The sequence below is a fragment of the Hemitrygon akajei genome, chromosome 7 (genome assembly GCF_048418815.1).
Source record: "Hemitrygon akajei chromosome 7, sHemAka1.3, whole genome shotgun sequence".
Taxonomy (NCBI): Eukaryota; Metazoa; Chordata; class Chondrichthyes; order Myliobatiformes; family Dasyatidae; genus Hemitrygon; species Hemitrygon akajei.
The window spans coordinates 131860466-131884390 of NC_133130.1; the positions used below are offsets into that span (position 1 = coordinate 131860466).

Genomic DNA, 23925 nt, shown 5'->3' on the forward strand with positions numbered 1-23925 from the left:
TTCTGTAACTCGGGATCTCCTCGTCTGCCTGCTGCGCCTCTGCCAGCGATTCATAGTCTACCCCCGGGACAGGGCTTGGATGTTAGGGCGGGAGAGGGCGTCCGCCACGACATTGTCCTTACCCGAGACATGCCGGACATCCGTCGTGTATTCGGAGATGTAAGACAGATGGCGCTGCTGGCGGGACGACCAGGGATCGGACACCTTTGTGAACGTAAAGGTAAGCGGTTTGTGGTCCGTGAACGCGGTGAAGGGCCTACCTTCTAAGAAGTACCTGAAATGCCGGATTGCCAGGTATAGCGCCAACAGTTCCCGGTCGAAAGAACTGTATTTGAGCTCAGGTGGCCGCAGGTGTTTGCTGAAAAACGCCAGGGGTTGCCAGCGGCCCGCGATGAGCTGCTCCAGTACCCCACCGACTGCCGTGTTAGATGTGTCCACTGTGAGGGCGGTAGGGACGTCCATTCTGGGGTGCACTAGCATCGCAGCGTTCGCCAAGGCTTCCTTCGTTTGAATGAAAGCGGCGGCGGACACCTCGTCCCAGGTAATGTCCTTGCCCGGACCGGACAGCAAGGCGAACAGGGGGCGCATGATCCGGGCAGCTGAAGGGAGGAAGCGGTGGTAGAAATTGACCATACCTACGAATTCCTGAAGGCCTTTGATCATGGTGGGTCGGGGGAAATGGCGGACCGCATCTACCTTAGCGGGCAGAGGGGTTGCCCCATCTTTAGTAATCCTGTGGCCCAGGAAGTCAATGGTGTCGAGCCCGAACTGGCATTTGGCCGGGTTGATTGTTAGACCGTATTCACTCAGTTGGGCATAGAGTTGACAGAGGTGGGACAGATGCTCCTGACGACTGCTGCTGGCTATGAGGATGTCATCCAAATAGATGAATGCGAAGTCCAGGTCGCGTCCCATCGCGTCCATTAACCGCTGGAACGTCTGTGCGACATTCTTCAGGCCGAACGGCATGCGGAGGAACTCGAAAAGGCCGAACAGGGTGATGAGAGCCATTTTGGGGACGTCGTCCGGATGCATCGGGATTTGATGGTATCCTTGGACAAGGTCTACCTTGGAGAAGATCCGTGCGCTGTGCAGGTTTGCTGCAAAGTCCTGAATGTGCGGCACAGGGTAGCGGTCTGGTGTGGTAGCCTCGTTCAGCCTGCGGTAGTCGCTGCACGGTCTCCAGCCCCCGGCTGCTTTGGGCACCATGTGCAGGGGGGAAGCCCATGGGCTGTCGGACCGCCGTATGATCCCCAATTCCTCCATCCTCATGAACTCCTCCTTTGCCAGTCGGAGTTTGTCTGGGGGAAGCCGCCGAGCACGGGCGTGGAGGGGTGGTCCCTGGGTCGAGATGTGGTGCTGTACGCCGTGTCGGGGCATGGCTGCCGTGAACTGCGGTGCCAGAACCGATGGGAAATCCGCCAGGACCCTGGTGAAGTCGTTGTCGGACAGCGTGATGGAGTCGAGGTGTGGGGCTGGCAACTGGGCTTCTCCCAGGGAGAACGTCTGAAAGGTCTCGGTGTGGACCAGTCTCTTCCTGGGCAGGTCGACCAGTAGGCTGTGAGCCCGCAAAAAATCCGCACCCAGAAGCGGTTGGGCTATGGCGGCCAGTGTGAAGTCCCACATGAACCGGCTGGAGCCGAACTGTAGCCGTAGGTCCTTACTGTGCTGCCATTCACGGCCCTCAGGGGGGGACCCGGTGCCCTGTTGCGGGTGTCATAACTCGTCGGAGGTAAGACGCTGATCTCGGCACCTGTGTCGACCAAAAAACGGTGTCCCGACCTCTTGTCCCACACATACAGGAGGCTATCCCGATGGCCAGCCGCCGTAGCCATCAGCGACGGCTGGCCCTGGCGTTTCCCGGGAACTGGCAGGGCGGGTGACAACGGCAGGCTTCTGCGCCCCACTGCTGGTGGTAGAAACACCATTGCTCGCTGGGCTCCACACCCTGGCCTCTGGGTTTAGCGGGCTCTGCGGCCGGGCCTGGACTGGTTTGCTGCTGGGAGCGTGGCCTGGTGATCTGTGCGATGGACACCCCACTCACCTTCTTGGCGTTCCACAGCAAGTCCGCCCGGGCCGCCACCTTCCGGGGGTCGCTGAAATCCGCGTCGGACAGCAGCAGGCGTGTGTCCTCGGGCAGCTGCTCCAGGAATGCCTGCTCAAACATGAGGCAGGGCTTGTGTCCTCCGGCCAGTGACAACATCTCATTCATTAAAGCCGATGGAGGACTGTCCCCCAAACCATCCAGGTGCAGTAAGCGGGCAGCTCACTCGCGCCGTGAGAGTCCGAAAGTCCTTATGAGCAGGGCTTTGAATTCCATGTACTTGCCGTCCGCCGGGGGAGACTGTACGAACTCTGCAACCTGGGCCGCTGTGTCCTGGTCGAGGGAGCTCACCACGTAGTAGTAACGTGTGCCCTCCGAGGTTATCTGCCGAACGTGGAATTGGGCTTCTGCTTGCTGGAACCAGAGGTGAGGTCGCAGCGTCCAGAAGCTTGGCAGTTTCAACGAAACCGCATGAACAGATGCGGCATCGGTCATCTCCGATCCAAAAATCGTTTGGACCGTCAGGGTCACCAATTGTAGTGGTGTGCTACACGCAGCGCTAAAATAACGACACGGAGTCGGTAAACTGCAGTTAAAGAAGATTTTATTCGAACTTCACAGCCTTGCTTTAAAGCCTCCCTCATCCCGCCCTCCCTGGGCGCGGATGCTGTAAGGGGCATGTACTCACAAACCCCCGCAGGCTTTCCCTTCGTTGGTGAAGCAGACCTGGCCTTTGTGCCGGCGCGCTGGCTATTTGTGAGCCGGTTCGAGTGCGCTAGGAAGTGGGTTGCCACACCACTGTGTTTTTTACACCCTGGTCCAGAGAAATGTTCTTTTGTTTGCCAGTATAAGTGTATATAGTTAAATGACAATAAACTTGACTCAACTTGACTTGAATTGATAGAATTCACTGAGGGCTTGAGACAAGTGTCTGGTGTAAGACCAAACTTTGGAGCAGATTAGGCCAATCAGCCCATCAAGTTGCTCTGTCATTCCATTGTGGCTGATTGATTATCCCTCTTCAACACCATTCTCCGGCCTTCTCCCCCATAATTTACGAATCTAGAACCTAATCTAAATATACCTATTAACTTGATTCTATCTGTGGAAATGAATGGGACAGATACACCACTCTCTAGCTAAAGTAATTTCATCTGAGTTCTGTTCTAAGTGGATATCCCTCTATTCTGAGGTTGTGTCCTCTGGTTCTAGACTCCCCCATTGTAGGAAACATCCTCTCCACATCCACTCTATCTGTGCCCTCTGGTCCCAGACTCCCCCACTGTAGGAAACATCCTCTCCACATCCACTGTATCTGTGTCCTCTGGTCCTAGACTCCCCCACTATAGGAAACATCCTCTCCACATCCACTCTATCTGTGTCCTCTGGTCCTAGACTCCCCCACTGTAGGAAACATCCTCTCCACATCCACTCTATCTGTGCCCTCTGGTCCCAGACTCCCCCACTGTAGGAAACATCCTCTCCACATCCACTGTATCTGTGTCCTCTGGTCCTAGACTCCCCCACTATAGGAAACATCCTCTCCACATCCACTGTATCTGTGTCCTCTGGTCCTAGACTCCCCCACTATAGGAAACATCCTCTCCACATCCACTCTATCTGTGTCCTCTGGTCCTAGACCCCCCCCACTGTAGGAAACATCCTCTCCACATCCACTCTATCTGTGTCCTCTGGTCCTAGACTCCCCCACCGTAGGAAACATCCTCTCCACATCCACTCTATCTGTGTCCTCTGGTCCTAGTCTCCCCCACTATAGGAAACATCCTCTCCACATCCACTCTATCTGTGTCCTCTGGTCCCAGACTCCCCCACTGTAGGAAACATCCTCTCCATATCCACTCTATCAAGGCCTTTCAATATTCGCCAGATTTCAATGAGATCTCTCCCTCATTCTTCTAAACTCAGGTGAGTACAGGCCCAGAGCCATCAAACACTCCTCGCATATTAACCGTGCAACAGTTTATTCTTCTCATCTCATGTCTTTTCTTTTCAAGGTGGCTGGGCTCTTATCGGAGTCCCTGATCTACAGCTGCAGCTCCAGTTATGGTTCTCATGAATGGTGGGTTCTCACTCTGGGTGCCCTGGCCGTACAATACCTCTATCTACAGCCCAGCAGATATCGCGCCTTTGGGTTGCTGCCCCGTGGTCAACCCGGCATTGCAGAAGACTGAAAGAAACATCGAGACGACAAGCGGTGTGCACTGCTGTAGGAAGAAGGCCCCTGCACTCAACCAATCCTCTTTCTCTGTTTTGATAGTGAGTGAGAGTCTGCTGATCGTTGAGTCGGGGGCTCGGAGAAACAACGCTGTAACATTGAACAGCGAGTTGTTGATCTCCCATCCTGGTGCAGGAGCGATGTGTGGTGGAGAGTATATTGACGGGTAGAATCACAGCCTGTTGTGGGAACACCACCACCCTTGAATGGAAAATCCTACAAAAGTAGTTGATACAGCCCGGTCTATCACAGGAAAAGACCTCCCCACTTCTACATGAGAAGCTGCCACAGGAAAGCAGCATCGATCACCAAGGAAGCCCACCGCCCAAGCCATGCTTCTTCTCACTGCTGCCACCAGGAAGGTGGTACAGGAGCCTCAGAACTCATTCCACCAGGTTCAGGGACAATTATTACCCCTCAACCATCAGACTCCTGAACCGGCATGGATAACTTCACTCACCACAACTCTGAACAGATTACAGAGCAGATGGATTCATTTTTAAGGACTCTTCATCTCATGTTCTCAGTGTTATTTATCTATTGATTTTGTATCTGCATAGGTTCCTGTATTTTGCACATTGGTTGTCCATCTTGTTGGGTGTGGTCTTTCGTTGAATCTATTGCATTTCTTTGTGTTTACTGTGAATGGCCGCAAGAGAATGAATCTCACATTTGTACATGGTGACATATATGTACTTTGATAATAAATTTACTTTGAACTTCGGTGGTGTGGCACCTACGGCTCCTGTACCCCCGCCTGATGGTGGTCTAATTTTACACAACACTCCAATCCAGCACACTGGATCAGCGCCAGTGATCGGCATCCAACTTCTGCCACTGTCTGTAAGGAGTCTGTACATCCTCCCTGTGTACTGTGTGCATTTCATCCGGGTGTTCCAGCTTCAAAATCAGAATCAGATTTAATATCACTGGCAAATGTCCATGAAATTTGTTGTTATGCAGCAGCAGTACAATACAAGATAATAAAAAACTGTGGATTACAGTATATATTTTATATATTTAAAAAGTTAAATAAATAGTGCAAAAGGAGAAAAGATGTTGTGAGGTAGCATTCATGGGTCCATTCAGAAATCCGATGGCAGAGGATGAAGCTGTTTCTGAATCGTTGAGTGTGTGTCTTCAGGCTCCTGTACCTCCTCCCTGATGGCAGAGGGGAAGAAGCTGTTCCTGAATCATTGAGTGTGTGTCTTCAGGCTCCTGTACCTCCTTCCTGATGGCAGAGGGGAAGAAGCTGTTCCTGAATCACTGAGTGTGTGTCTTCAGGCTCCTGTACCTCCTCCCTGATGGCAGAGGGGAAGAAGCTGTTCCTGAATCATTGAGTGTGTGTCTTCAGGCTCCTGTACCTCCTCCCTGATGGCAGAGGGGAAGAAGCTGTTCCTGAATCACTGAGTGTGTGTCTTCAGGCTCCTGTACCTCCTCCCTGATGGCAGAGGGGAAGAAGCTGTTCCTGAATCACTGAGTGTGTGTCTTCAGGCTCCTGTACCTCCTCCCTGATGGCAGAGGGGAAGAAGCTGTTCCTGAATCACTGAGTGTGTGTCTTCAGGCTCCTGTACCTCCTTCTTCATGGCAGCAATGATGGTCCAGAGTGATGGAGGTCCTTAATGATGGATGCCACCTTTTTAAGGCGTCACTCCTTGAAGATGCCCTGGATGCTGGTGCCCATGATGGAGCTGGCTGAGTTTACAACTGTTTCCAATTCTGGGCAGTAGCCACCCCCCCCCCCCCCCCCAAAGGAGATGGTAATGCAGTTAGAATGCTCTCCACGGTACTTTCCAAAGATGTAACAGTTAGGGTTAGTAAATTTGTGGTGGTACTGTAGAGGTAGATACATTAACAACAGATATTTAGATAGGCACATGAATGTGAGGAAAATGGAAGTGTGTAGGCAGAAGAGATCAGTTAGCCATTTGACAGGCTTCTTCGAGCTCATCTGCAAAACAGCTGAATTTCTTTCCTTTAATGTCATTTGTTTTCCTTTTCAAGGTGGATGTGGTTCTGTCAGAGTCCATGATCTACAGGTGCACGCAAACTGCAGTGCTTCCTAATCCCACGGCTCACTGGCCGGCCATTTTTCAAAATACTGAGGATGCACTGTGGAAGACGTGTGGAGCAAGCCCTGTGGATTCCATGCTGGTGTCGCTGACTGAAGTGTCATGAGAGAAAGTGAACATCACCACAACAGATCAGGGAATCACTCTCTCTCAATGGTGAGGGAAAGTTTGCTGCTGACTCCCAAGTCGAAGAGTTTGGAATAACAGTGATGAGGCAGACTTCAACATCGTAAAACAGCAGGTTATTTGTTTTTGCTGTGGTGACACCTCTCTGCCCCCTTTATTAGGGACAGACAGCCTATGGCATGCCAAATTGTCAGGTGAACAATTAGTTTTTGTTGGACTGCAGATCATGGTCTCTCTTTGGGGGCTTTGTAATTGCTTGCTTGGCTGGTTGTGGGTCCTTGTGCTTTCTGCTGGAGTAAGTGGAGGTGGGGGAGGGGAGGGTTGATGCTTTGCTGCTGTTTGTGTGTGGGAGGACAGAGAGTGGACTTTAGGGTTCTAATATTTACCACCTTTCATTCTTTGTGGTACTCTTGTTTTCATTAATGTCTTTGAAGAGTAGGAATTTCAGGTTGTATACTGTATACATTCTTTGATAGTAAGTGCAGCCAGTGAACTTCTCATATGTCTGTTTTTCACTTTAAATGTGTTTGAGCCTGCGATTTACTCTTTGGATGTTTAGGTGACCCAGCGCTTTGCTGTCTCCAAGAAGATCCTGGGAAGTGAGCACAGGCCAATACTCCATTTCGCCAGTTAAAGCATCAAAGAAAAATGAGACATCAAAGCCAATGTGGATAGCGAGCACGAGTTCAGAGCCAACTGTCTTTTGATGGCTGCAGTTGGTTTCTATGAGTGGCCTATTGCTGTGGAGCACTGTGGCAGGCCTCTACACTCACGTGGTGTCTCTTTCAATGAATGTCAGCAATAACAGAGCATAGTATCATGCTTCTGTGTTATATTCTGTGCTTTCTTAATCGCCCGTTCCTTTTCTGTTTTGTTGTATGAGAGGAAGGTGTTTGGGGGTTGATGATCTGTTAGTATTTGTGTGGGGAGGGGTTATTTTGGGGTCAATCTTCTATCTTATGCCATAGAAGGGGGTTTTGATCAGGATGCTGTTCTTGTGTGAAGGGGGTGAGATGGGTTTGATGTTCCCCTCAGAATGACTTTCATGATTTGTTTTGTGGCTATCTGGAGAAGACAAAATTTCAGAGTTGTATATGCATACATGCTTTGATAGTACATGAACCTTTGAACCATTGATTAGTAATTTAGTTGGTTCAGCACAACACTGTGGGCCAAAGAACCCATTTCTGTGCAGTACTGTTCTATGCCACGTCGACACCAAATACACTTTGATTCCTTCTACAATGTACAAGCCATGCATTATATTCTATCTGCTATTTCTTTGCCCATTCTCCCAATCCAAATGCCTTCTCTTTAGCAACAAATAGCAAAAGAACTCACTTTCTGTCCCCAACACTAATTTCTGGCATACTGCTGATGACTTCCATAATGAATACTGACACAACCACTTTGTTATCCGGGTTAACTACCTCTCCATCATCATTTTGATATCCACCCTTGCCTTTTACTATTTATACATTTCAAAAAACCTTTTGGTATCCTGAAATTACTCTCTAGCTTACTTTCATATTTCATCTTTTCTGTCCTTCTGGCATTAGTTGCCTTCCATTGGTTTTTAAAAGCCTCCCAATCCTTACTTCCCTCTATTTTTTTTGCCACATTTATATGCCCTCGCTTGTGCTCTTATGCCATCATTAACTTCCCTCATCAGCCACAGCTGTCATCCTGCCCTTACAATACTTTTTTTTGGTATTTATCTATCCTCCACCTTCTGAATTGCTCCCAGAAACTCCAGCCGTCATCTGTGTTAGTGTTCCTTTCCAATCAACTTTAGCCAGCCCCTCTCTTTTTACTTCACTGTAATATTGATACACCTTATTTGATCTTCTCCCTAACTGCAGGATGAATACAATCAAGGGTTCCTTTTTCATAAGCTCTCTAATCAAATCTGATTCATTACAGAACAGCTATTCCCTAATGTGCTCACCCACAGGCTGCCCTAAAAAGCTATCTTGTAGATATTCTACAAATGTCTTCTTGGGATCCAGCTCCAACAGGATTTTCCTAATGTACCTGCATATTGAAATCCCCTATCACTATTGTATTGCCCTATCTGCCATTGTAATTTGTATCCCATAATCCTACTTACTTTTTTGGGGGCATGTATTCAACTCCTGATTATGGGAGAAGACAGGAGCACACACATTTCAGAATTAGGTTTAATATCACCAAACACGCACAAAATGCTGGTGGAACACAGCAGGTCAGGCAGCATCTATAAGGAGCACTGTCAACGTTTCCGGCCGAGACCTTTCGTCAGGACTAACTGAAGAGAAAGATACTAAGATTTGGAAGTGATTTTGCACCAGCATTTTGTGTTGTTTGAATTTCCAGCATCTGCAGATTTTCTCATGTTTTGCTGTTTAGTATCACCAGCATGTGTCATGGAATTTGTCTTTGCAGCAGCAGCACTAATAGAAAAAAGTGTTACCCTTGCAGCTATAGAGGCCAACGACTGCATTTCCAATTCCCTCCAAAATAAACATCAATAAAAATCAAACCCTTTTGACCCCTGCCTGAAGATAAACTGTCATATTCTGACCCCTTCACCTATGGGGTATCATGGAATGCAGCCATTAATGTGATACTATGACAGCTTAGGGTGGCAGACTTCAACTCAATTCTGACATCACCTCAAAGGAGTCGCTATATGTTCCTCCCTGGTCAGTGTCTAAGAATCTATCCTGGGCCCAACCTAACAATGCAGCTAAGGAACAATAGCTATTTCTTGGGAGCCTGGTATGTCACAGTATATATTGTCTTTCCATAGTATCCAGGACAAGGAGTGATGCCTCAGCATCCATCATCCAGGGTGTGCCTTGTTCTCATTAGTATCATCAGGAAGGAGGTACAGGAGACTGAAGAAACAATCAACAATGAACAGCTTTTCCCATGCTCTCATTTCTGAATGGACAATGAATACAACCTCACTACTTACTTATTTAGTATATTAGAAAAAATGAATTATACTATGCATTGCAAAGTACTGCTACCCCAAGACAAATTTCATGACATATGCTCGTGATACTAAACCCAATTCTGAAAAATGTGGGTTTCCTTTGTGTGCTCATTTCCTCCCAGAGTCCAAAGACCTACAGATTATGAGATTAACTGATTATTGTAAATTGTCCCAATTAGGCTAGAGCTAAATTGGTATGTTATTGGGTGGCCCAGAATATTTTGTGCTGTATATCTAAACATTGAAAAGTATAAGAGAGGTTTAGAGCACTACGAACTGATGAGACTAGCCCTTTGGGTAACACAGCACAGATGAGTTGGGCAAAAGGGTAATAGGGTTAAATTGGTGGGGTGCTCACAACAGAGCTTAAACATCTAGAAGGGCCTACTCTGCAATTAACAAAACTTCAGCAATTACTATTGGCTGTATATTTTTCCAGCATCAACCATTTCAAAACTGCAGTGATCAATTATTACTCCAGAAATTGTTGGACAATCCTAAAACCTCAACAGCTTAAGTCAATATGTACTGGATTGGCTGGTTACTATAGCCACCAGTGACAAAGGTTACCCCTCCATGTCGATTCCTTTCACTTTTTAAAAAAACACTTAACTATCACTGGAAAAGTAACCATGCAAGCACCACTAAGGTTGGTAGATTAAATACAGGTTAAAAACACGGAACATTGGAAGTAATGCCGAGCACTTTAATGCCACAATTCATGGAGTCATTTGGAATACAACTTTATTAAGATCACAACTGTATGATCTAAACAAAAAAGGTTAACAAAAAGTAGGAATGACATTAACATACAACTTGTAACGATGTATTGTGATTTTACCAGTATCATAAATTAAATTATGCATACACTCAAATGTTGCAGTTTATCAACAGTTTTAGTATCAAGTACACAGATCTAATTGTGAAGAATATGGTCATACCGCACAGCATTCACTTCCAATTTCAACTCCTTTAGCCTCCTAAAGATTATAAGCACTTAAGCTGTTCTAATTAACTGGCAAACACCGCATCACAGGACAGCTGCCTATAAAACTAGGCTGCTGTGTTCGACTCCAGCCACCAATTCACAGGTCATCGTCCTCATCTGGTAATGCAGTGTCTTGAGCAATCTGGTGCATGGAAAACAAAAGCAGACATTGTATAAGAGTGCATTTCACTAGACACTGGTTGCATTCAGACATAGGAAAGAAAACCCCAACCATTAATCACATCCAATTTTAAACACCAAAGTATACTGTAAATTGGATATGGATTTTTTTGTATCAACATTTTGTAGATTTCAAAACATTACAAAACTCATTACTTCTGCAATTTTTATAAGTTTATACTGATCAGGACAAATCTTGAATCCATGAAAACTGATACAAACATCAAGAAAGTCAGACTATCAAATTGATATCTTTACTCCAGAATATCAATCCAAGATCATTCAAGTGCTTCAACATTTTATTGAGAAATAAATTCTATTTACAAACCACAAATAGTTTTGGCTAATACTTTGATATAATTTCTGCACCACTATGAAATGCCTTACAGCAATTAAGCTAATTTGCCAAGGTGCACACCATGTTATGTGTCTTGGCATATTAGCTTAATTGCTGTAAGGAGTTTCATAGTGGTGCATAGAGGTTCTATCTCGGCTCAGTCAAAATCAAAGTAAATGTATTATCAAAGGGTGCAGATGTTACTAAATACTACCTCAGGATTGTTTTCCTGCAGGCACTTGAAGGCCTGATGTACTGTAAGCAACAAATATGGAAATGGTAAAGTTGTTCAGGGTAGAGATACTGTACCTTGAGATCCTCTTCATATTGTGCAGCTAGTTGCGGGTCCATCTGAACCTCTGGTGGTGCCAAGGCTGGCATAGCAACGAACTCCAAGTTGGGATCTCCAATGAGCTTCCTGGCAAGCCACAGGAACGGCTTCTCAAAGTTGTAGTTGCTTTTGGCAGAAATGTCATAGTACTGCAGGGAAGCAAGCAAATATCAGTGTGCAGCAAGCAAAGCTCCCCACCTTCGAAATGTGATGAACAGCCTCCAAACTGCACCATTCCTTTCTGATAAACTTTGTCAATGAGCAAGAACAGTAACATTAAACCAAATCAACTAAAAACAAATCACAATTGAAAAGTCTACCCCCAATTTTTCCAAAAAAATCATTCCAGCATGCCCAAGCATAATCTCCCTAGCTCCCACCCAAGAGCAAATTGCAAACGTTTCTCAGTTTCCTGGAACTTTTAATCCCGATGCCCAAACTGGGTAATACTGAAAGCTAAGACAATAACCCTTCTGAAACCCACAAGAACCTACCAACGCCCAAAAGCATTCAATAGCTTCAATAACAGCACTGGTTTGTCAATTCTAAGTAATTGCAGACCTGCTTTCCAAGCTGTAGGCCATCCAACCACATATGCTGCACTCCTGAGTAAAGTCACAACCACAGGTTTGCCAAGCAAATGCTCTGCACAGAAAAGCCTCAGAACAGTTTTTAATTTTGAAATGTTTCCCCTAAATTGATGTCAATTTGCAAAACTAAATTTACAACAAGATGACAAATGTCAATATCCAACTTGCAAAGCAAAGGGCAAAAGTTTAATGGGAACACGAGGGAAACTTTCAAAGGGTGGTGAAAGTGTGGAACAAGCTGCTAGCACAAGTGGTGCATGGAAGCTCAACTTCAACTTCTAAGAGAACCTTGACCAAGTACATGGATGGGAGGCATATGGAGGGCTATGGTCAAAATGCAGGTCGATGGGAGTAGGCAGTTCAAATGTCCAGCATGGGCTAAGGATCTCTGAGCTGTACTTATCTATGACTCAGTTTGTATCTACTCCTACCCAACCCCCACCCCCAAGCTTGCACCTGACTAACTGAACCGAGTATACAACCAATTTTCTCCATTACGCCTGTAAAAGCAAACTAGAAACAATCGATTTCACCAACCATCTTTATGAACCTAGAATCATTCCTCAATAGATCCACAAAACAGCAGCTTGCCAGATTTCCAAAATTTAGTCTCAACAGCCACATTCTAATGGCCAGCATAGTGGTTAGCACAACAACTACCCAGGATCATGTCCCCCTGGGAGTTTGTACATCCTTCCCATGACCACATAGGTTTCCTTCCACAGTACAAAGGACTTGCATTGTCCCATGATTAGACCAGGATTTAATAGGTGAGTTGTGGGCAGCATGGCTCAAAGGGCCTGCTTCATGCTGTATATCAATAAAATATATCAGCCTATCTGAAGACATGACAAAAACATTGTTCAAGAGTAAGAAGTTTTTTTTAAATCAAATCCTCTCCAAATCAAAGTGCCTGCTCAAAATGTAAAGATGTCTGATGAATACACATGGGTACATTAAAACACCCAGTAGTACATCAGACAACAAACTCCAACAAGAGTGAAGACCATTAGGATAGTATACCTGGAGGTTCTTCTTTCTGTGGAAGACAATAGATTTTGCCTTCACTTTTCTGTCTTTAATGTCAACTTTATTGCCACACAGCACGATGGGGATGTTTTCACATACACGCACCAGATCTCGATGCCAGTTAGGCACATTCTTGTATGTCACCCGTGAGGTTACATCAAACATGATAATGGCACACTGAGCTGTTAAAAGAAACAGGGAGTAAGAACCTAAGATACTCAAAACTACGGCTCTCAGGAGCTACAGAATGTGAACTCTTACCTTGAATATAATAACCATCCCGGAGACCACCAAATTTCTCCTGACCAGCAGTATCCCACACATTGAATTTGATAGGTCCTCTGTTAGTATGGAACACTAATGGGTGAACTTCAACTCCCAAAGTTGCTGCAAAGCAAAAAGCACAATATTACCCCAGAATTCACAAGGAGATAAAACATCACACCCCTACAATTATGCGATGAGCATACAGGCTTTCAATTGACAATTCTTGGCTTGACTTTGTGGAGAATTCAATGCATAAAACAAGACAGAGGCAGAATTAGGCCATTCAACCTATCGAGTGGGCTCTGCCATTTCATCATGGCTAATTTATTATCCCTCTCAACCTGTCCTCAACTTTTGATGCCCTGACTAATCAAGAACCCATCGCTCTCCACTTTACATATCCCCACTACCCAGCCTCCAGTCACACGAAAGAAATTCTCATAACCATTCTAAATACAGAGGCATGCAAAAGTTTGGGCATCCCAGTCAAAATTTATGTTACTGTGAATAGTTGAGTAGAAGATGATCTGATCTCCAAAAGTCAAAGTTAAAGGTGAAACATTCTTATCAACATTTTAAGCAAGATTAGTGTATTATTTTTGTTTTGCATAATTTTAAGAGTGAAAAAAGGAAAGGAGCACCATGAAAAAGTTTGGGTACCCCAAGAGATTAGAGCTCTCATAACTTTTACCAAGGTCTCAAACCTTAATTAGCTGTATGACTTGTTCACAGTCATCGTTGGGAAAGGCCAGGTGATGCAAACTTCAAAGCTTTATAAATACCCTGACTACTCAAACCTTGTCCCAACAATCAGCAGCCATGGGCTCCTCTAAGCAGCTGCCTAACACTCTGAAAATTAAAATAAATGATGCCCACAAAGCAGAAGGCTATAAGATAGCAAAGCACTTTCAGGTAGCCACTTACTCCGTTCGTAATTTAACTAAGAAATAGCAGTTAACAGGAACGGTGGAGATCAAGTTGAGGTCTCGAAGGCCAAGAAAACTTTCCAAGAGAACTGCTCACAGGATTGCTAGAAAGCCAAATCAAAACCCCTGTTTGACTGCAAAAGACCTTAGGAAGATTTAGCAGACTCTGGAGTGGTGGTGCACTGTTCTGCTATGCAGTGACACCTGCACAAACACCACAAAATTCCATGTCAGAAGTTTGCATAGGCACATCTAATCAAGCCTGATACATTTTGGAAACAAGTCCTGTGGTCTGATGAAGTTAAAATAGAACTTTTTGGCTGCAATGAGCAAAGGTCTGTTTGGAGGGAAAAGGGTGTAGAATTTCATGAAAAGAACACCTCTCCAACTGTTAAGCATGGGGTGGATTGATCCTTCTTTGGGCTTGTGTTGCAGCCAATGCCATGGGGAACATCTCACCGGTAGAGGGAAGAATGAATTCAATTAAAATACCAGCAAATTCTGAAAGCAAACATCACACAGTCTGTAAAAAAGCTGAAGATGAAGAGGACGACCCTAAACACACCTCAAAATCCACAATGGACTACTTCAAGAGGCGCAAGCTGAAGGTTTTGCCATGGCCCCCAGTCCCCCGAAAATCTATGGATAGACCTCAAAATAAAAGTGCATGCAAGATGGCCCAAGAATCCCACAGAACTAGAAGCCTTTTGCAAGGAAGAATGGGTGAAAATCCCCCAAACAAGAATTGAAAGACTCTTAACTGGCTACAGAAAGCGTTTACAAGCTGTGATACTTGCCAGAGGGGGTGTTACTAAGTACTGACCATGCAGGATGCCCAAACTTTTGCTTTGGGCCCTTTTCCTTTTTTGTTATTTTGAAATTGTAAAAGATGGACATTAAAAAGTAATCTTGCTTAAAATATTTTTTAAAAATGTCATCTTTAACTTTGCCTTTTGGAAATCAGGTCATCTTTTACTCACTTAGCTATTCACAGTAACAGTAATTTTGACCAGGGGTGCCCAAATTTTTGCATGCCACTGTAGATGTCCCTCTACTGAGGCTGCGCCCTCTGGTCCTAGATTCCCCACTGTAGGAAACATCCACTCTGAGACCTTTCAAAATGTAGGTTTCAGTGAGGATCCCCCCCCCCCCCCAATTGTTCTTCTAAACAGCAGCAAGTACAGGCCCAGAGCCAAAAACTCCTTATATTTTAACCTTTTCATTCTTGGGATCACTCAAAAACCTCCTCTAAACCTTCTCCAATGGTAGCTCATCTTTTAGAAAAAAAGGATCAAAACTGCATCAATACTCTGAGTGCGCTAACCCTAGTCACCAGCAGCCAACCAGAAGAGGTGTGCTTTATTCCTACTCCACCTCCTGCCAAGCAGTGAATCTTTCATCCATGCTACTATCTATTTTGTAATACCATTGGCTCTTTAAGTCTATCCTGTCTGCTTTTCCCTCAAAATGCCAACAGATTCATCAAGCAAAATTTTCCCTTAAGGAAACCATGCTTACTTGGCCTATTTATTATATGCCTCCTAGTACCTCAAACCCCATCCTTGAAAAATGGACTCCCAACATCTTTCCAACCACTAAGTCAGGCTAACTGGCCCATAATTTCCTTTCTTCTACCTCGTTCCCTTCTTGTAAGCTGGAGTGATACCTGCAACTTTCCAGTCCTCAGTTATCATTCTAGTTATCTTTGATAACTAGAATACTGTTATCTGTTGAAAGTTATCTTTCAACTAGTGATTGTTGAAAGATCATTACTAATGGTCACTACCTTTCAGAACCCACAAGTGCAGTCCAATCTGATCCAGGTGACTTATCTAACTGGCCCATAATTTCCTTTCTTCTACCTCGTTCCCTTCTTGTAAGCTGGAGTGATATCTGCAACTTTCCAGTCCTCAGTTATCATTCTAGTTATCTTTGATAACTAGAATACTGTTATCTGTTGAAAGTTATCTTTCAACTAGTGATTGTTGAAAGATCATTACTAATGGTCACTACCTTTCTGAACTCACAAGTGCAGTCCAATCTGATCCAGGTGACTTATCTACCTTTCATCTTCCCAAGCACTTTCTCCTTATAAATAGGAACTACACTTTTGCCCTGACTCTCATATTTCTGGCATCCTGCTGGTGTCTTCCAGCAGACTGACAGAAAATACTTTAGTCTGTCATTACTAGCACTTCAGCATCAGTTTCCAGCGGTCAAATATCCACTTGTCTTTTACTCTTTATACAGTAATCTAAAAAAAACTGCATCCTCTGATATTATTGGTTAACATACCTTTATATTTCATCTTTTCTCTTGTTATGGGGTTTAAGTTTCCTTCTGTTTGATGTTAAAAGCTTCCTAATCCTCTAACTTCCTACTAATTTTTGCTCTATTATATCTTGTTTTTATGTAAAATGCATTAAACAGCTAGAATGACATCTAGTTTCTGGACAGCATAGACTGGTACAGTAACAATGTTGAGGAAATCTGCTATTATGCAGAATAAAAACCACAAACCAAATGATAGATCTGTTAAACTCTTTGAAGTCATCAATTGAGAATACTGCAAATTTTGGGCACACTACCGATGTGAAGGCATTAAATTTATCAGAATGGAACCAAGAGCAGCTTTTGAGAAACTTTTGTGATTGTCGGAGCAGCAGTAACATGGCCACATGCTCAAATCACTGAAGAGCTCAGCAAGACAGAGTGAGTAAATCATCTTGTCACTTGTTCCAGTCGGTCAAAAGGACAGAATTTAGGACATTAAAAACTGCACAAAACTGATCTAGAATGCTCCCCAGAAGGGCAGTGAATCAGATTTAAGGGGAAATAATTACTTAATTACAAGAAAATGAAAAACTTGCATGCCCTGAGAAAGGCATGGAATCGTACACAGGTCTGCCAGAGGCTGTTGTGAATTAGCTTGGGTATAAAGAATTGAACAGTACTGTCACATACCTACATACTTCTTTTCAAATTCACCAGTCAAATGGCGCTTCACAAAAGTTGTTTTACCAGTGCCACCATCTCCGACAAGTACAAGCTGGAGAAAGGTGATGGAAATCAGTTTTTGTTAGTGAAACAGAATTAAACAATATGAAAACAGACCAGTCTCAACCTATAGACATCGTTCTGGAATAAACAAGGCCAAATCTAGAGTCAAGTATATTCACAATTGTCAAAAAGATCTATCTCATTACTGTTTCTGGAAGGTCATTTTATTCAATTTCTCCATTAGCTCGCTCCATAGTTTACTGCAGTTTTAAAAATATCATTCCAACCTAGTTAGTGTATTCTACTTGGCTAGTTAATTTAACTACTGATCCAATCTTGCAGCAATTTTCAGATTGTGTGGAGTATAAAGGCTTAGTGGAGGGGGAGGGAGGAACTGATCAAACATGCAGGCACACTCATGCCACCACTCAATTGCTCTCAATAAGGATCAGAAACCAAAGAATTTATAAATTACAGAATCTGAAAAACACAGAAGGGTTCAATCACCCAGCAGCTGACATTACCAGAGATGTATCTTTAAATATGTAGTCACAGCGCAGACTACGAACAAGACACGACTTCTCAGAGTCCTGACTCCCCCCACCCTCATCATTGCTGCATTCAGGGAGGTGGTACAGGATGCTGAAGGCACACACTCAGCGATTCAGGAACAGCTTCTTCCCCTCTGCCATCAATTTCTGAATGGACATTGAACCCATGAACACAATATTTTCCTTTCCTGTTGTTGTACTAATTTAAATATTTAATAAACTAACTCAGTTGTTCTTGTGCAGAATTTTATATACACTTCTTATTGTAATGCATAGTAATTTTTACTTTGCGCCACAATGTACTTCTGCCAAAACAAATTTCAGGCCATATGCCAGTGATATTAAATCTTTATTCTGATTATGACTGAACAAAATGCTTCATTAAAATCAAACTTATCCCCACATATTTTAACCCTTTTTTCAATCCAATAATAAGATACAGTATTCACCTGATGGATTATGGACACTGTTAAGGTGATTATTGATTGAAATAAAGTATCTATAGAAAATGCTCTTACAGACATTGAACATCATGAAGAATACCCAGGATATTCCATGCCCTCTTCTCATTGGTGCCATCAGGATGAAAGCACACATTCAACAAGTCAGGAACAGCTTCTTCCCCTCTGCCATCCAATTTCTGAATGGACATCAAACCCACGAAACACTACTATTTTTGGCTCTTTTGCACTATTTAATTACATATATAACTAATCTACAGTTATTTATTGCATTGTACTACTACTTAGCAATTTTCATAATACCTGAGATTATGAAACTGTATGATACATCCCATACAGCACAAAATATTGCCTCAATAACGTGAACCCATTAGCTCATTATGTATTACCTCGGTTTTTATTTTTGCACTAATTATATATACAACTGTAATTTCCTTTTTCCTATCATATATTACTATACTGCTGACACAAAGTTAACAAACTTCACACGCGGTGATATCAACCCTGACTCTGATACATCCCATAGAGCACATAAAATATCAAATCATTAACAGAAACCTATGTACAGTACCCCAATATTTTTATTATCGCACTAATTTAACTATTATGTATTTTAATTCAGTTATCGGGCACCGGCGGGCGGGGACAGGATGATGCCCGGACATAGGTAGACCACCGGGTGCCAGGACAGGATGTGGGGTACCGGAGGCCTGGTTTGGAGAGCTGGAGGGGAAGAAGTCCCTTACCTTGAACTGAACTTGAGGTTCTCCCTGTTCGCCCATAGTTCGTAGCTGCCGGAGGGAGAGCGAGAAAGAGAGTAGAGACGGTGAGACAGCGGCCGACATGGGAGCGGAACCCGCGCTTCCCTCTCCCCCCCAACTCTCGGTAACAAAGAGTCGCCGCCGGCCTGAACCTTCATACCGACCCCGAGCCCTCTCCAACCCACCCACCCCACCGTCACACACGCACACCGCGCACCAAGAAAGAGGGAAGGAGGGATGGGGGAGGGAGGCGCCGAAGCTGCGCGGGAAACCCGCCGCCGGTGTGCATGTAGGCCGCGGAGCCTCCACTTCCCGCCTTTGTCCATGTGGCCCCGGGGAAAGGCCTTGAGGAGCCGGGGGGAGCCGAGGAGATTTACCGCAGCGAGAAGGGAGGGAGTAAAGAGGCCCGCGGCCGGGCGGGGCCGCCGAGGCCTGAGAAGGCGCGCTGGGGTCCTGGTCGGCGGGAAACGGCGGCGACGGCGAGGCCGGGAGGGAGCCCGGACGGCGAGTGTCGGGGTCCTAAACCGGCAGGGTATCCCTGAAAAGGAAGGAGGGGTGGGATGGCGATGCTCCCGAAGCCTCTCACCACCCGGATCCCACACTGAACCACCACATGCGCCCACCTTCCAGAAGAGTCTCTCCCTCAAAATGGACGCCCGACCGTCTAATAGCCTTTTGCCGTCTGCGCCACGTGACTCCTCAGGCCGGCGCGCTCACGATCGCGCGGGGGCGGGAGAGAGCATGCGCACTACAGCAGTGGGACGGGTGGGAGGGCGCGGCGGCGCGCAAGCAAAGAACATGCGCACCTCAGGCAACGGGGACGGTTGGGATGTAAGTGGAGGGACTGATCATGCGCACCACTGTCAGGAGTGAAAGGGGATGAGGGGTGTAGGTGTGAGGACTGAGCATGCGCACCTCAGGTAGTGCGAGAAGGGGTAAGTGAAGGAACTGAGCATGCGCGCCACGGAAGACGCAGCGGAAAGGAGAGCACATGCGCGCATCAGGGAGTGCGGCAGGGAAGAGAGCGCGACCGAGCATGCGCACTAGGCAGGGCGGGAGGGATGGCGGCAGAGAGGGATTGAGCATGCGCGCTGGTCTCTGGGCGGCAGGTGTCGGTGCCTGGGAGGCTCCCGGGAGCCGCGCATCGTGCCACAAGTCCATCAGAAGTTCTCTGTAACTTCCGCCACCTCCAACAGGATCTCACTACCAAACACATTTTTCCCTCCCCCCCCCTTTCTGCTTTCCGCAGGGATCGCTCCCTACGCGACTCCCTTGTCCATTCGTCCCCCCATCCCTTCCCACCGATCTCCCTCCTGGCACTTATCCTTGTAAGTGGAACAAGTGCTACACCTGCCCTTACACTTCCTCCCTCACCACCATTCAGGGCCCCAGACAGTCCTTCCAGGTGAGGCGACACTTTACCTGTGAGTTGGCTGGTGTGGTATACTGCATCCGGTGCTCCCGGTGTGGCCTTTTATATATTGATGAGACCCGACGCAGACTGGGAGACCGTTTCGCTGAACACCTATGCTCGGTCCGCCAGAGGAAGCAGGATTTCCTAGTGGCCACACATTTTAATTCCACGTCCCATTCCCATTCTAATATGTCCATCCATGGCCTCCTCTACTGTCAAAATGAATCCAAACTCAGGTTGGAGGAACAACACTTTATATACCGGCTGGGTAGCCTCCAACCTGATGGCATGAACATTGACTTCTCTAACTTCCGTTAATGCCCTTCCTCCCCTTCTTACCCCATCCCTGACATATTTAGTTGTTTGCCTGTTCTCCATCTCCCTCTGGTGCTCCCCCCCCCTTTCTTTCTCCCAAGGCCTCACGTCCCATGATCCTTTCCCTTCTCCAGCTCTGTATCACTTTCGCCAATCACCTTTCCAGCTCTTAGCTTCATCCCACCCCCTCCGGTCTTCTATCATTTTGCATTTGCATTTCCCCCTCCCCCCTCTACTTTCAAATCTCTTACTATCTTTCCTTTCGGTTAGTCCTGACGAAGGGTCTCGGCCCGAAACGTCGACATCGCTTCTCCCTATGGATGCTGCCTAGCCTGCTGTGTTCTATCAGCAATTTGTGTGTGTTGTTGTCCATCAGAATAAGATTTAATATCGCTGCCATGCATCCTGAAATTGTCTTTCAACTGTATATGAATACAGCCAAATGAGACAGCATCACTCTGGAGCCAAGGTGCAAAACAAGGCGTAAGGCGCATGTGGAACATTTAAGGTAGTTGTAATCATGCAGTCATACAGATTTTATCTAAGAGCCTCTTAAATGTCTAATGTACCTGCCTCTAACACCACTCCCTGGCAGCACATTTCACACACCCACCACGCTCTGTGAAAAGATCGCCCCCTCATCGGCCACTCCCACTGGCAGCTCACTCCACACTCCCACCTCCCTCTGAGTGAAGGCGTTTCCCCCCCCACACACACTCTTCTTACATCACTCACAGTATATTCAGAATCTCCATGAAACCTATCCAACATTGAAAAGCCTAGATGGAGTGGATGTGGAAAAGATATTTCCTAAGGTGGGGGAATCTAGAACCAGAGGGCCCAGCCCCAGAATAGAAGGGAGATGAGGAGAAACTTCTGTAGCCAGAGAGTGGTGAATTTGTTGCCACAGACGGCTGTGGAGGCCGAGCCATTGGGTATATTTAAAGAGGTGTTTGATAGGTTCTTGATTAGGCAAGGCATCAAAGGTTTCTGGGAGAAGACAGGAGAATGGGGTTGAGAGGCATAATAAATCAGCCAGGATGAAATGGCAGAGCAGACTTGATGGGCCGAATAGTCTAATTCTGCTCCTATGTCTTATGTTCTAAAATGCTGGAGGAACTCAGCAGGTCAGGCAGAGGAATAAAGAATCGACATTTCAGGCCAAGATCCATCATCTGAAATTTCACCTTTTACTCTTAACCTATGACCTCTCATTCTAGTCTCACTAACCTGAGAGGAAGAATCTTGGTCAACACAAGATGCAACAAATGTGCATAAATACACAAATACCAGCATGTATTTACAATGTAAATAGCGTTTATAAGAAGTGGTTTAAAGTGCAGTGACTGAGGTAATTGATAGAGGAGGCTGGGGAGCGGGGTGGGGGGCTCACTAGAAAGGTTAATCAGATTACGCACAGGTGCTTGTGTATTTATGCACATTTTATTCCATATCTGTACCTTAACCGTTTAAATAATTCTTTATAATTGTTGAATGTTGATTTTTGTTGCATGTTGTGCCCTGACCAACACACCACAGCAAATTCCTAATATGTACTGTATAGGGCTAACAAAGTTGATCCTTGATTCTTGGAATCAGATTCCTTTAGCTCTGATTCCCAGATCCATCAAACACTTCTCATATATTAACTCTTTCTTTTCAAATCTTTTTATTATTATTATCCAAAATAACAAGAGTACATCGAAGTAGGTAGCACTTACAACGTCTCAAAGGAAAAAAAAATGTTTTAAAGATTGAAAAATATGGTGACACAAAAAAAAAGAAAGAAAAAACCCTACTAAAGCAAAGAAAAGTGAGAGAGAGAAAAAGAACCCATTAGGTGTTCAACCCCAGAGCCATGCATCATACAAAAAGCTTCTAAAGGTAAACATCAAACCGCCATCAAAAAAAAATAGGGCCCAACAAGGGGTTTCAAGGGAAATGATATTTCAGAGGCAGTTGCTACAATCAACAGCTTGATTAAGTTTGACCAACTTGTATGAACCTTGGTCAAACTACACGCAGAGTACCGCTAACAGTTCTGATCTCTGTATCAAAGAAAGTCACAGAGACATAGCCAAAATTTACAATTAGATCGTGGAGGAAATCTATCAATTAACTCAAATGGTAGTATCGAGCAAATGAACCCCATCTTTTCTCAAAATCAAACATAGGTTCGAAGGTTCGACTTCTAATTTTCTCCAAACTAAGACATAACATCACTTCTGTTGTAGCCCGGGGAAAAGTACACACTCAGGACAACAACTACTTTTTTGGGTTTTAATTCCTTTATCTGTTTTAGATGTTTAAGTGCCAGAGAGAGGGTCTTAAAACAAAATGAATGACTTTACAATCAGGTCCTGCCGTTACAATCTCCGTTTAACCTTCGGTCCACACACTTGTGTCTTGACCAATTGCGTATGCAGTATAAAAATACAAAGAAAACTGCACAAAATTAATACAGCATTAATACGGTTCTAATACGGTACTAACACGGTAGTGGCAATTCTGAAGGAACACAATACAACATTAGAATCCCCCCATCCCTGTACCTTATACATCGCAGTGAAAATGTAAGCGAATACCTCTCATCTAAGAAGTCTACTACTTTTCAGTACACACGTGCTGAACCCCCGAATGGCAACTAAACATTCACGTTACATGCACAATCAGTCATGATACAATAAAGTTAGACAAAAGGTACACCTTGGCACAACTTTTACAAGATATTGCCTGGTAGTTAAATTACAGGAAGACTGACCTACTTGGCCGGTGAGGAACTTTGCAAGCTACGCTATCCAGCGTCGACTTCTTTACTCGTGAAAATCTAAAGCACCCACATGTAAAACACGTCAAATTACCGATATTCTCAATTCGCCTACAAGCATAAATGAATTCACATGGATATTGTAAATTAGTGCTCACCTTTCCTCACCATGCCCTGCACCTCTGAGGGAACTTGATTCCAACGCCCTATCAGCTTCAGCAGCCGAAAGCAAAATGGTCTCCCCGCTATCCCGCATGTGCGTCATGATGTCACCATCTCCACTTAAAGGCACTCTCGTATTACCCGGATGAGTGCTTAAGTACACTTTTTAACGATAATGAATAGCATTTGGTAGTCACGCGGTTACATTCTCCCCTGCATTCAAGTAATCGTCCTCGATTACTTGCTCACTACAAGGGTACTTTTAAACTCCTTAACTGCTTCTCTAAAGAGAACTGAACTGAGACTGGCCAGTATCTCAGACATTGCTGCCGGTCTTATGGAGGCTTCAGCAAGGACTGACATTGGTTCGCGATGTGGGCTAGGGTGC

General features: G+C 45.2%; 1 protein-coding gene across 1 annotated transcript; it reads right to left on the reverse strand.

Moving 5' to 3' along the window:
- Positions 1 to 10185: 10185 nt before the first annotated feature.
- Positions 10186 to 19613, reverse strand: ran (RAN, member RAS oncogene family). Its single transcript, XM_073051958.1, has 7 exons — positions 19503 to 19613; positions 18865 to 18909; positions 17071 to 17155; positions 13175 to 13300; positions 12908 to 13095; positions 11273 to 11443; positions 10186 to 10588 (listed from the first exon to the last, which is right to left on the reverse strand). The coding sequence occupies exons 2-7, from the start codon at positions 18898 to 18900 to the stop codon at positions 10544 to 10546; spliced, it is 651 nt and encodes a 216-aa protein (XP_072908059.1). The 5' UTR covers positions 18901 to 18909; positions 19503 to 19613; the 3' UTR covers positions 10186 to 10543.
- Between the last annotated feature and the right edge of the window lie 4312 nt (positions 19614 to 23925).